The sequence below is a fragment of the Lactuca saligna genome, chromosome 9 (genome assembly GCF_052625555.1).
Source record: "Lactuca saligna cultivar CGN05327 chromosome 9, ASM5262555v1, whole genome shotgun sequence".
NCBI classification, from domain to species: domain Eukaryota; kingdom Viridiplantae; phylum Streptophyta; class Magnoliopsida; order Asterales; family Asteraceae; genus Lactuca; species Lactuca saligna.
Window position 1 is genome coordinate 36,929,632 of NC_136425.1, and position 13,705 is coordinate 36,943,336.

The window sequence follows — 13,705 nt, forward strand, 5'->3', positions numbered from 1 at the left end:
ATATCAAGGTATTGGCCTACCCCTTCGGTCCTTTCGACCGGTAACTTGCCTAGCATATCAGGGTGTTGGACTACCCCTTCGGTCTTGTCAACCGGTACATTGCCTAGCATATTAGGGTGATGGCCTACCCCGTCGGTCCTTTCGACTGGTAACGGGGACTATTTCACCCCTACTTCTACCATATAGCATCCTAGTGCATAAATATATAAGTCATAGACTGTCTAGCTTATCCGGTTGCTAGCATACCCCTTCAGCCCTATCAACCGGTATTGGGATATATCTTACCCCTCCTACCACTATTACATAGCATCATAACATACTAGCACATAAGCATAACAGATAGCGACATACCAGATAATTATCACAAATACAATCATCTCTACTATAGCTCTTACTAGTGGGCCGACATTGGTGTCTTCGACCCACTTATACTGGAAGGTAACTCACCTCAATGTCATGAAGTAGCTGAACTGCCCTCGGTGCTGGGATCAACTCCTCTCAAACTAACGCACATAAAATCTCCTTTAATTAACCATCCATGGGTTATTTAGTTCAAAAAGCCCTAAAAAGTGGTTCATATGATGCATGGGACTCCTATGGCCATAAAGTTGGCACCTTTATGCAATAGAGTCCCTCAAAGACTCTGGATCTGAAGTTATTACCCCAAAACATGCATGCGTCCATGAATATTTTCATAATATGCTCCATATGACCCTAAACTATCCCATGAAGAGATCTAGTAACCAAAAATACAAGGTATAAACTTTATACCTTAAATGAACTAAAAATGCAGTTATTCTTCTGGATCCAAAGCTCCTTCCTTCAACCAAGCACTTCCAGCTTCCACTCCTTCAAGAAAACACCAAAGAATCATTCCTTTTTCACTCACACACACTCACAAAGATCAAGATCACGAGTTAGGTTTTGCTGGACTATGGGAGGCGATGAGGGAAGCCATAATGCGGGTGTTAAGGTCTTTAAATAATGTGCAAACCCTGAAAATTAGGGTTTCAATCTGGCAGCCCTACTCATCGAGTCGAGGCCTCTCGACTCGTCGGGTAGACTTCAAGTCCCCCCATTCAAAAATCTCATTCCCTACTTGACGAGTTTGGGGCCTCCAACTCATCGAGTCCCTTTGCAAAAATGAATAATTCTTTATTAAAATACATATCAGGAACCGGACGTTACGATTATGTTTTTTTTTTCCTCAAATTTGTATTCACACTTTATCTTTTATTGTTGTTAAGCCGTGAATTGAATATAAAATGTATATTTATTATGTTAGTGTTTTCTCAAATAATATGATTTTTTATTTTTTAAGCTTTGATATGTGATGTTTTAATGTTTCAACTTTTGTTTAGTTCTATTTATGTTAGTTACTATGATTGTGTGAATTAATATGTTTTTATGTTATAGATACTATGAATGAGAGTCCTAAACTTATTATTAAACTGTAAATGAGAGTTCTGAAAAACTCTATTAATTTGTGAATTTATGTGGTGCACGCACAATGTATCTTATGAATTTTGTATACTAAACTACGAATTGTGTGTTTATTATCTTAACGTATAAATATAAGTTTTAATTTGAAAATATGGTTGTAAATATAAATTTTTTTGTCTTAAATTGTTAATTTATTATATTAAACTGTGAATTTTGTATACTAAACTGTGAATTGTATATTACGTTGTGAATTTTATTCACGACTTAATATATTAAATTCATAATTTAATACGTATAAATGTCTTTATATATTAACATATAAATATAACTTTTAAGTTTAAAAATATGATTGTGAATATAATTTTTTTTGTCTTAAATTGTGAATTTATTATATTAAGTTGTGAATTTTATATATTAAACTGTTCATTGTCTGTATTAAGAGTATCAAATTGACATTATTGTTGTGAGTTTATATTTTTTGTATTAAACTATAAATTTATTGTAATAAATTGTGAATTTTACGTATTAATCTATGATATTTGTATTTAAACTTTGAATTAACTGCATTAAGCTGTGAATATTTATTGAAATTGTGAAATTGACTATATTAAATTTTGAATTTTTTTATATTAAACTGTAATTTTTGTGTTTAAAATTTTGAATAGACTGCATTAAACTATAGATTTTCTGTTTAAACTGTGAATTGACTGCGTTTTGCTGTGAATTTTTTATATTGGTGTTAAAATATGAATGATTTATGTATAAATTTTTGTGTTAATTTTCTTATGAATATATTTATTTTTTGTTGTATATATTTGGAAGAATCCACTAGTTTTTATAATTTTTTGCATTAAATTTAAAATGAGTGAATTAATAGGTTTTATTAGACTGTGAATTAGTAAATTATTGTAAACCACTTTGAATTAAGTTGTGATTTTTTTGCATTAAACTGTAAATGGATTGTGTAAATATGTATTTTATATAATGTTTGTCTTAAAATATGAGAACATATACGATTGAAAATATTAGACTGTAAAAATTATAAGTATGCTCTTTTCGTACTAAAAACACAAAAAATTAGGATTTTAAGATGTTTAATAAGAGTATCGTATAAATATTTACTAATTAATTGATGTTCTTAGGGTTCTTAATCTTTTATGGTTCTTATTTTAACCACTCCATATATATATATATATATATATATATATATATATATATATATATATATATATATATATATATATATATATATATATATATATATAGAGAGAGAGAGAGAGAGAGAGAGCTTAGGGAATATCTGGTTGTTATGTACCTAATATTATTAGGTATAGAAACATTAAAAACCACATCGTTTTAACCAAATACAATCAAATCTCTCTACCCTCTTTCTTGCATCTTTTGTTAGACCTTATGCTAGACTTTATATATATATATATATATATATATATATATATATATATATATATATATATATATATATATATATATATATATATATATATATATATATATTATTTATGGAGTTTTATAAGTTTAATTTTGCACCACAAATCGTGTATAAGAATATTTTACTAACTACATATAGGTCTCCATATTGAAATGTAATACATAAAACTATAGTGAAAGATTGAAAGTGCTTATTAAAAAACCCAATAAACCTCATTACATAACACATAAAAAAAATAAAAATAAAAAGACTATGCAAGTGTACATAAGGTAGATGTCGAAGGAAGTTATAAAACTTACTAGAGGTGTAATAAAAAACCAAATTCAAAATACATAGATGTTGGGGATAAACCACGAAATCTAAATTAAGATGAGTTCAGAAACAATAGGAAAAAGCTAAAAATGAAAGAAAATTGTGTTTTTATTAATCAAAATGAAGTTAACTTTGATGGTTCTATACCTAATGTTACATACATGACAACCATATATTCACTTTTCTCATATATATATATATATATATATATATATATATATATATATATATATATATATATATATATATATATAGAGAGAGAGAGAGAGAGAGAGTTAGGTTCAAATGTTTTCCACAAATATTGTGTGCCTAAATGCACCAATGAGAATTCAAGAAATAATAAATAATTAACTAAATCAATAAAGGGTATTTTGGACCTTTTGTACTTTTAATTAAGGAAATCATTTAATTAAAATCCTACAATTATGGAAATAAAGTAAATATATTTGACCTAATCCTCCATCTTCGTTTCCTGCGTGGAACATCACCACTACAGAGAAGAAATTCAGCGACTTCCCATCGCCGATCACAACCACCGACGTCTCTTTCTTCGTCGGAGAAAATCACTTCTCCCTGCAATACCAACCATTATCTTCTTTATTTACCACCAACACCACCCAGTTCGACCAAAACAAACGCATTGTCTATATCAAGGTTCTTATTCTTTTTTCTATCTTAAATTCCTTAAATTCTTTTGCCTTGCATCCATTCTGTCATAACTCACAATCACATTCTTCACCATTACTATCGATTTTACTGGTTTTGCTGGCCATAATATATCAACAGTTGTTGCTACAAGTTGTTCTTATTTATTTATAAGTAATTGTTAAATTTTTGAAGTTTTAATAATGGTATGCCATAAAGAAATTCATCGTAAGGGTATGTATAGTCGATCAAAATGAAACTCAATCATAAAGTTGGACCATTAATTGAATATAGCTTCGTTAAAACTTAAATCGTCAAAATTCCAACTATATTATTTTATATTAATTAGATAAATGACTCAAAGTGCTTAATACATGTTTATGATTCTTTAAAATTGATTGCATTTGAAAACATCCTTTCTTCGGTGGCTTTTTAATTAATTTTTTGCTTATTTTAATTAGAATTTTGACTTTTGTCTATAATTTGTGTGGTGGTTTGTTATTATGAATTATGAATTTCATTAATCGCAGGGAAGGAATCAAAGATATGTCTCGTTTTATATGTGTAAGTTTATGATAAATTGATGCCTACCAGGTGTATGTTAAAATGTTTATGAACTTCATTATTTGTATGTGTTTTGTTTCAGGGCTACTCAGAATGAAGCAAGGTTTCTTGGAACAACAATGGTAGATGGAAATTAAAAAATAATTTCATAACAGGTAATCTTCTTCCTTTATCCACATAAAATATGAACGGGATCAGCAACAGGTAACCTTCTTCCTTCATTTTTTTTTTTGTGATTCTTGACAGAATCGATATACCCAAGTGGTTATTTTGGGCTTTAGTGTTTGACAGGGGTAAATGGAGCAACCTATCTCATGTGAACCATCTTGAGTTTCTTTCTTGTTGTTAGCGGTGGGAAAACGAAGGGACAAAAATAGCAGCGACCGACGATGGTGGAGGATATGTTCAAGGTGGCCAATAGGTAAGTGGAATTGGGGCTGCTCCGGCGGCCTCCCTGTTGCTTCTATAAACTTTTTTTTAATTGAAATCGATGGAGTTTTGGTGGGTTTTGGGTTTGATTTTTAACAGGAAATGAACAAGGGAAAACGAAATGTGATGAGGTTGCTTCTTCTTGACATGTAAATGAAAGAATGAAAAAAATGGTTTTTATGATCAAATGCAGATTTTTATAGATCAATTTGGTGATGAGTTGGGTTTTTATAACTTTTTTTTATTTTTTTAGAAATTCAAGACACCATTCTTTGATGGCAGAGAACTTGTAGTTGGAAGTATTGATGATTCAATCTATGTTTATGATTCAATCTTATTAATCATCGATGGTTAGAAGAATGGTATGCATCTTGTTTGCTAGAATCTCTTCCTAGAGACCTTGTTTACCTTTTTATAATATTTTTTTATTTCATTATACTGTAAGCTGCTATTAAGTTCAAATTCTCTAAGAATATTAAAAACCATTCTGCAAGAATGGTTTATTCTGTAAGAATATTATTGATGTATTCTGATAGAATTGTAGTTAACAAGTTATATGTTTAATGTGCAGTTGTTACAAGTGTATCACTACAAAATATTTGGCAACGAATTTGTGATAGAAATGGCTTGAAGAATGGCTTGAAGATATGATGGGAAAGACTCCTTGTATAAAATCATTCTGATGCAATACATTTCTGACAGAATGCCAATCTCACAAAATGTCAATCTCATAGAATGTTAGCATATTTTGAAGTATTTTTGTTTATTTCACAAAATGTCTCTAAGAATGAATGTAATTACTTATTACTATTAAAATTCGTCTTATATAAAAGTTGTATTCATTTATTGGTCCTGATAATATGTGTTTATAATATTATGTTCATAGTTGTATATCATTCTGGCAGAATTACAGAATATCATTCTAACAAAATAACATTATGATAGAATAAAATCAGTTTAGGTTTACAAATTATGTTTGAAATTGAATTAATTTGAAAAAAAAAATCAAAATTTTTAAATCAAAATCAATAATTATCCCATAAATCTCGAATTTTCCTTTTTTAATTTTGTCTCAGTTGACTAAAATGCCCTTATACTAAAACTTGTGTGATTATATGATACATGTTACCATATTGTACTATCATAGACCCTCAGATCATGATCTTTGATTATATTCCATCCGATGGTCCAGATCTGTGCATTCTGGCAAACAATAGTTAATAAAAACAAAATAATCTAAGCCTATATATATATATATATATATATATATATATATATATATATATATATATATATATATAATCGATTTCAGTGGATTTTCTACACATTTCAATAATATCAATAACCCTGATTTTTTATAATTATTCTATAATATCTACATACGTTTGTTTTTTATTTATACGTTCATTCGCGTTTAACGTGAGTCATAATCTAGTAATTAAAATCATACTAATAACTTAAAAGGGTAATATAGTTTAAATTATATACATATTTAGTTTTTTATGTTTATTTTTAATACATTTAGTTATTTGTGTTTTTATAAATATTTAATCACTTATGTGTTTTAGTTTGTATACATATATGACAATTATATTTAATGATTATATGTTTAAAAAAACAAAATAATAAAATACATATAGAAATAAATATAAATAACTAAACATACACAATTTACTTTTTAGCTTATTATCGTTTATTATATAATTATATAAAAAAAGAGTTTCCAATTTAACAATTCCAGCTGTTGATTGGACCAAAATTTATCTTTTTTTTTTTTTTTTTAATTTTCTTTTACAATTGTTATCCCTGTTTATGGTTTGAAATAACACTTTCCATGTGGTGACATTAACAAAACTACTTGTTATTGCCTGCTCCAACCTCTCGCTGCTTCCAATTGCATAACTCCAAAAAATGATCTAACCACCGCCATTATTTCTCTAGTTTCTTCTCCATCATTCCTACCGCTCCACCGTTTATCTCTCCTTTGTCTATGTCAAATGAGAGAACAATTTTTTCTCTCAGCAAATCTTCCATTTTCTCCGCATTTCCCCTGTTCTCTTCTGCACCATCGATATTAATCGAAGCCGCCATCACAACGAGGAAGACAAAGAAAAGGAAGGGGTTTATATTCAGATTAGGGAGGAAATCGTTGTTGAGAAAGAAGCTTCTGAGACTCTCATACGTATTATTGTTCATTGCTCCCTCCACTGATCGCCATGGAGATTCCATCTTCAGCTTCTGTTGATTCCTTATCTTCAACAACACATGCTCGTCGTCGGCTTCTAGGTCCCTTCAGGCCTCTCTCATCTGCTGCTTCCAAGTATCAAGTAGTATGATTAACTTATTCAAATACCATCATATTTGTGTTTCGCCTCATCGTCCGTCTCCTCAACCGCCTGTAGTCGCCGCTCTACAGGTTTGTATTTTGATTTCTGAAAATCGAGTATGTTCTGAACTCAGGTTGTTCCTGATCCTTTGGTTTCTATAGATGTTGGATTTGATCATTGAATTTCATCGGTTTATACATATTTTTGGATTGCAGTCATGCAGCAGACCGATTGAATGCACGCCATGTGTTTGATGAAAGTCTAATGATGATCTTGCAACTGGCGGTCACCAAGAATGAAAGCAACAGAAAGACGATTGTCTATTTGAAGTCGACATGCATCTCATCAGGTAATAATCAAGTTCTAAATTAGAATTAACAATCATTACATTTTTATTTAATCTGTAAACTCTTTAATAGTTTCTTATTTGTCCTTCATATCATCTTCCTCTATTTTGGTTGTTAGATGTGATATGGCTACTATAACTTCTTCCAGATGAGTTGCTCACATGGCTTGAGAAGTTTTTATTCAAACTAAATTTCGCATCTTTTATACTTTGCCAAAGTAATCCTTTAAACAAAAATATATTTTCATTGGAGAGAAACCGCTAATACAATTACAAGTGCATACAGGCCATATTATGATATCCAAAATTTTGAATTTAAATTAATCCAAAAAAATCTGAACCGAAGTTCATCAATATTCTGATAGTATTTCTCTAGATATAGACCAAAAATGTTGGATACAATATAACCAGATTTTTAAATCGACTATTCACTATATCCACTTTTTATTTTATTTTTTACAAAAAAATATAGTTATATCTAACATTTTATATGATAGTGACTGGGTAAAGCATCCAACATATTAAATTTTTTACTTTTCTTAAATTTTACGTTTACATTTAATAAACATCCATTTATTTGAATTGTATTTGATTCAGAAATCTCAAATGGATCTTCAAGCAATGGATAAATGTCACAGAATTAGGCATGTGTACAGGCTTGCAGTTGCTCTATCTATGTACAAACTTTCTTCGGTAAGTGGAACATTTTAATAAGAATTTGCTTTTAGGAGTTTTATTTGATGGATGTAATGAAATTGGTTGGTGATTGTGCTGCTATGTGTTTGACATCCATTTAGATAACATTTGTATATTAATCAAATACAACCCAAAAACATTCCACATTTACCCTTCGGTTTATACTATACAATCAATGGAAGGGGTGGGCAAACAAAAGGGAAAAGGGTTTCTTTTAGAATTTTTATAAATTTAGAAAAAAATGATGTTGTTGAAGATACTCTTAAGGCTCTCGAGTTGGATAAAGTCTATGATTCGATTGCTTCATTTGCGGGTATACAGTTTTCTAAAGTTTGTGCTTTGTTAAAACCGTTTTAATTTTTTTTTTCTTATTAGAGCATTGTACTTTGAAAGTACAATGCTATGACCATGTACAAAGGTAACCACAAGTTTAAGTACAGTGAGTTAAGTGACACCATTTTTTTCTTATCTGCATTTAATGTTTTTTCCCCTTTTGGTCCTGCTTTTATAGGTGAGGCCCAATGTTTAGTGTGGCTTTACATGTATGGACAAAATAATTAAGGTCAGGAAAGGAACAGTCGGGTAGGATTGAATGAGAAAATGATATTAGAAGTGATGATATAGCATTCTAGTTTGACTACTCCGGTATGAACTTTTTTTTTCCGCATGTTTCACTTGAATTTGTTTCTTCATTGGATCCAAAACACTAACAATCTTCTTGGTTATTTTTCAGATATGGTTGAGTTTCTTGCTTTCGATACCTACACAAAATCAAAATCCACGCCTCTATTCAAAGTGAAACCATGGTGACTCCTTAAAGCTTGAAATTGTTTTGGCATTATACAAGGGCTCATTATTATTATTTTTTTCATGTTTTTGCTGGTAATTTATTTTATTTATGGTTAATATTTTGATATTCCTCTCTTGAATAAAGAGGATATGCTTCTACTATCTTGTGTGGGTATTCCATTCAAGGTAAATATTTGTGATAGAAATGAACCTAACATGAGTTCTATAATTGATTGGTGGATGACAACAGTCTATAACTCCATGATTGCTATGTTTTACAACCGAACACTTTCTAACCCTCGAAAACGGAGGTCCTTCCCTAGTTATTATTATAATTTTGTTATTACATTTTAAAATTCGTTATCAAAATCATTAAATCTTCTATACAATTGAAAAACAAGAAATATGCTAACATGCTAAATGAATTCTATGATTTAGTTATTTTAAATTTATTATCAAGTTAATACTATGTGCGAACGTTTGAAATCTAAAAGCTTAAAATAAAATAGCTCTATTTTTAAATCTAAAAAATTGATTCTTGACTCGCCGTTCAATTGAAAAAGATTTCTATAATTTAATGTCGTTTTTTAAATTTGGATGACCAAAAATCAAAAAATTGACCTAACAAATGTCCTTATTTATAATTTGTCTTAATTTGCACAAATGATTGTCGTAACTTTTTCATTTAAAAATAAAATTACGAAGAAATAAAAACTAGAACCATTAGAAATCCATGATAAAATCATTTCTTGCTTTCCCTTATTTTCATCTCCTTTCTTTCCACCACCATCTATGGACTCCAGCAACAGTGGCAGCTTTCAGTCATCAAGCGGCGGCGCCGGTGGTGGCGATAATAATGAAGAATATGATTCAAGAACAACATCGATATCTTCCTTCCTAAATCCTTCGAACCACTTCAACCCTAACCTCAACCACCTCCTACAACCACTGTCGTCATCATCTCATCACCACCACAACCACCGTCCGCCACCCTCCGACACCTCCTTCTTTGATCCTTCTTCAACCTCATCCTTTTCAACCCCAAACACGCTCCAAGATCTCGGCTCAGTCTGGACCGGAAACATCCGGTCGGACCGGAGCCTCGCAGACTTCGGTACCTACCCTATTAACCCTAACCCGGCATCAACCATGGATACAAATACAAAAACCAGTCATGGATCGGATCATCTTCATCAAGTAACAGTAAAGAACCCAAAGAAACGTACGAGAGCTTCCCGGCGAGCACCCACCACCGTTCTCACCACCGACACGACTAACTTCCGGCAAATGGTTCAAGAATTCACCGGCATCCCCACCGCACCTTTCTCCTCCGCCCCATTTTCTCGCCGTCTGGATCTTTTTGGTCGCGGTAGTGACGGCGGCGGCGGGTCGTTGTACCCTCTCCGGCCGTCGGCGCAGAAAGTTCAACAACAGCAGCCATCATTTTTGAATTCTACGGCCAATATTGTAGAGTCTGGCACTAGCAATAATATTACTGCCGCCACTACTTCAAGTAATTACCAATTAGCCCCTTCCGATATTCATGGTTTTCAAAAACAACCCTCTACTTTGTTAGATATACAAAACCCAATGTTATCGTTTCAATCCCTCTTACAAACCACAATTCCTCAGCAGCAATCCCACCATTTGAGTGGTTTTCATGATCCTTCTAAGAGATGGAGGAGCGAAGATGAAAAATTGGAAAATTTTGAGGGGTTAATTGGAAATACTCAAAACATAGGCGGCTCAAAGAATATCGTGGTTGCATCAAGAAACGGTGATGATCAAGTTCAAGGTAATGAAGAATCATGGATTTGCCCTTCTAATTAATTAGGATTTATAATTATTTTTCTGTAATAGTTTTTATCGATTATCTCCTTACACAAATTATAATGAGTTATTTATGGTTAGTGCCTAAATGCATAAAGTTCATATGTAAATAGAGGCACATACATTGTTGAAATAGGCCTTACCAACAAAGATTGAAACGAAAATTTGTTTATTAACCCAAATCTATTCAAATTATTTGAATAAGTTATAAAGGCGCATTAACAATTTTATCTTGGTCATAAACGATTAGTCTTTTAATTATATACCACTTTTATTGATCATCTTTGGTCATGTTCTCCATCCATTATTTCACTTCTAAGCAAACATGATGTTCAAATAGAATTTAGTGAGTTTTGTTAAGATGTTACATTCACTAACCATCTAACACCTTTCGAGAATTATTTAATTTTATGTTTTAGTTCTCACTAGTGTAAATTTGTAAGTAAATATGAGGATTTTATAGCTAACTATATATATATATATATATATATATATATATATATATATATATATATATATATATATATATATATATATATATAAAAGGGTTGGTTAATAAGACACCCTATTTTATCATTTAGACAACCCTAATTAATGTTTGAAATATTTTTATTGGTTGAAATTGCATTGTTTTCCGAAAAAGATGATTACAAGAAGTTGATTATAGGTTGACTTTTTATAAAAATGATTATAGGGTGTCTAAGGGGTGTCTTATTAGCATCACCCATATATATATATCATTTATGATAGATAAATTTCTATTAAGAACATAAGATTTTAATGGTACCGTTGAATGAGGTGGTATTTAGGAGTAATCATCTCATATGAGGTTATGGGCTCAAGTCATTTAGGATAGATATTTAGAGTAGGTTTTAGATAGTTTTTTGTTTTAAAAAAAATAGGATATAAATGTAATATTTAGGAGGAGGTTTTAGATAGTTTTTTGTTTTAAAAAAAAATGAGGCGGTAAGTGTTATTTCCCTATTTGATATATGAAACCTTACCATTATGACATGCCACAACGTTCAATATATTTGATATTCAATTACCATTGAACTATTCATTGGAAAAAATGATATGAATAAAATGAAAGTTTTTTAATTCTTTAATAAATATAATAAATTAATTTTGTATTGTTTAATTGAATTTTGAAGATGCATTATATGAAAAAATTGTTATACTTGCATGGAATATGGAATTGTTATATAACAATTTATAAAATTATGGAGTTCATAGTATTGTGAATGCGTAAGATTGAATGAAATCGTAAACATGTTTGTATGTCTTATGTTACGTGATTGTCGTTTAAAATTCATATTCTAATTAATCGAAAGGAATGGTCACTTTTTGGTCATATAATTTTGCTTTACATCAACTGAATCTTTTCATATCTAAAGGAATTTAACATTTTGAAACTCTATTGAGTTGAACTTTATCGAGTTGGAGTGTGGATTTAAAAATATTCGAGTTTTATGTAGATGCGAGTATAATGGGTTAAGCATGAATCACGCCTGCTTATTTTAGGGTAAACTATAGTTTTCGTCCCTATGGTTAGATGAGAGCTACGGATTTGGTCCATTCCTTGAAGTTTAACATTTGTGTGGATGTCGTTTGTTCTTCACTTTTAAAGTCTACCTTAATAGGCCATTTTGCCATCATGAACCGGTTTTATTGGAGTTAAAACCTCATCAAATACTAAAACCTAAATAATAACAATAACAATCTTGAACAAACCCCACAAAATGTTTATTTGGGGGGGGGGGGGGGGGGGGGGGGGGGGCTCCTTACACTTTGTTATAAATAATAACAATCTTGAACAAACCCCACAAAATGTTTATAAAATTAAACACAACATTTTAATCTATATGAATAAATTACAAAGTTGGTCGGTCTTCCAACCGGCATTTACAAAGATAAAAATAAATGTAAATGTGTTATATGCCAAATTTTGAGAGATAATTCAAACACAACGATTTATAGTGGTTAATCTTTACATCGAGGGCTTAATCCGATTCGAAGAGGAGTCTCTTACTCCCTCTTCACCATATTCAATCATGATGATGATCCACTAAAATACAAATCTTTAAAGTAGATTGGAAATTGTATATACAACATTTTCTATATTGAATTCTCACCATTATCTTAAGAGGAGAATATGGATTTACTCACAGAATAGCTAGACACTTACAATAACAATAATCTTCAATGGTTTTTCTCCAACCAATACATAATATGAAGCAAGTAAGTTACGATTACTAGATTAAATTATACGAGTATTCGAGCTTGTAAAGATTTGAAAAACCTTCGTCATTTAGAGATTTGTTTATTACGATGTTAATTTTCTTAAGCAAAAATGAACAAGGGACATCATATATCATATAATTAAAATCCCAACATTCAAATCCAAATTTTCTAAACTTGGCTAGTTGAGTTTTATTTAAAAAAAGAACAATCAAGAAATAAGATAAAAGCATGGCCATGAACTCTGTAAAAGTTCAGTTGTAATTTTTTGATTTTCTTTGATGCTTTGGTTGATTAAACCGTCCACTATACTCACGCCTAGAAGAGTGGCCACCTTAGTCTTTAATATGAGAGAGTGAGAGAGGGAGACTCCACACAACCTCGGGGTGGTGTTCTTGTAGCTATATGGGTATCGTGTCATCCCCACACCATATGTGTATAATGTATAGCCTCCGATAATCTTAGAGCACTGTGTACGGGCAACACTCATATCCACCCACAACCTAGCCAGCTCTCCATAACGAGATTAGGGGATAATGTTCCATGTTATACCGTCGTTAAGATGAATAAAAGCAGATGAAAAAAGAGAACGTCGTTACTTTAGGTTTTCGTTACCACAAGAAGCAACAAAAC

At 30.8% G+C, this 13,705-nt stretch overlaps 1 protein-coding gene and 1 long non-coding RNA gene across 2 annotated transcripts; both read left to right on the top strand.

Annotated features, from left to right (window-relative positions):
* Positions 1-7,377: 7,377 nt before the first annotated feature.
* Positions 7,378-9,066, top strand: LOC145014347 (uncharacterized). Its single transcript, XR_013665503.1, has 4 exons — positions 7,378-7,519; positions 8,114-8,209; positions 8,724-8,857; positions 8,946-9,066. It is a non-coding gene; the product is annotated as an uncharacterized LOC145014347 (long non-coding RNA).
* A 644-nt stretch (positions 9,067-9,710) lies between these two features.
* LOC145018499 (uncharacterized) lies at positions 9,711-11,056 on the top strand. The gene has a single exon (XM_078976381.1). The coding sequence runs from the start codon at positions 9,794-9,796 to the stop codon at positions 10,829-10,831; it is 1,038 nt and encodes a 345-aa protein (XP_078832507.1). The 5' UTR covers positions 9,711-9,793; the 3' UTR covers positions 10,832-11,056.
* Positions 11,057-13,705: the final 2,649 nt, after the last annotated feature.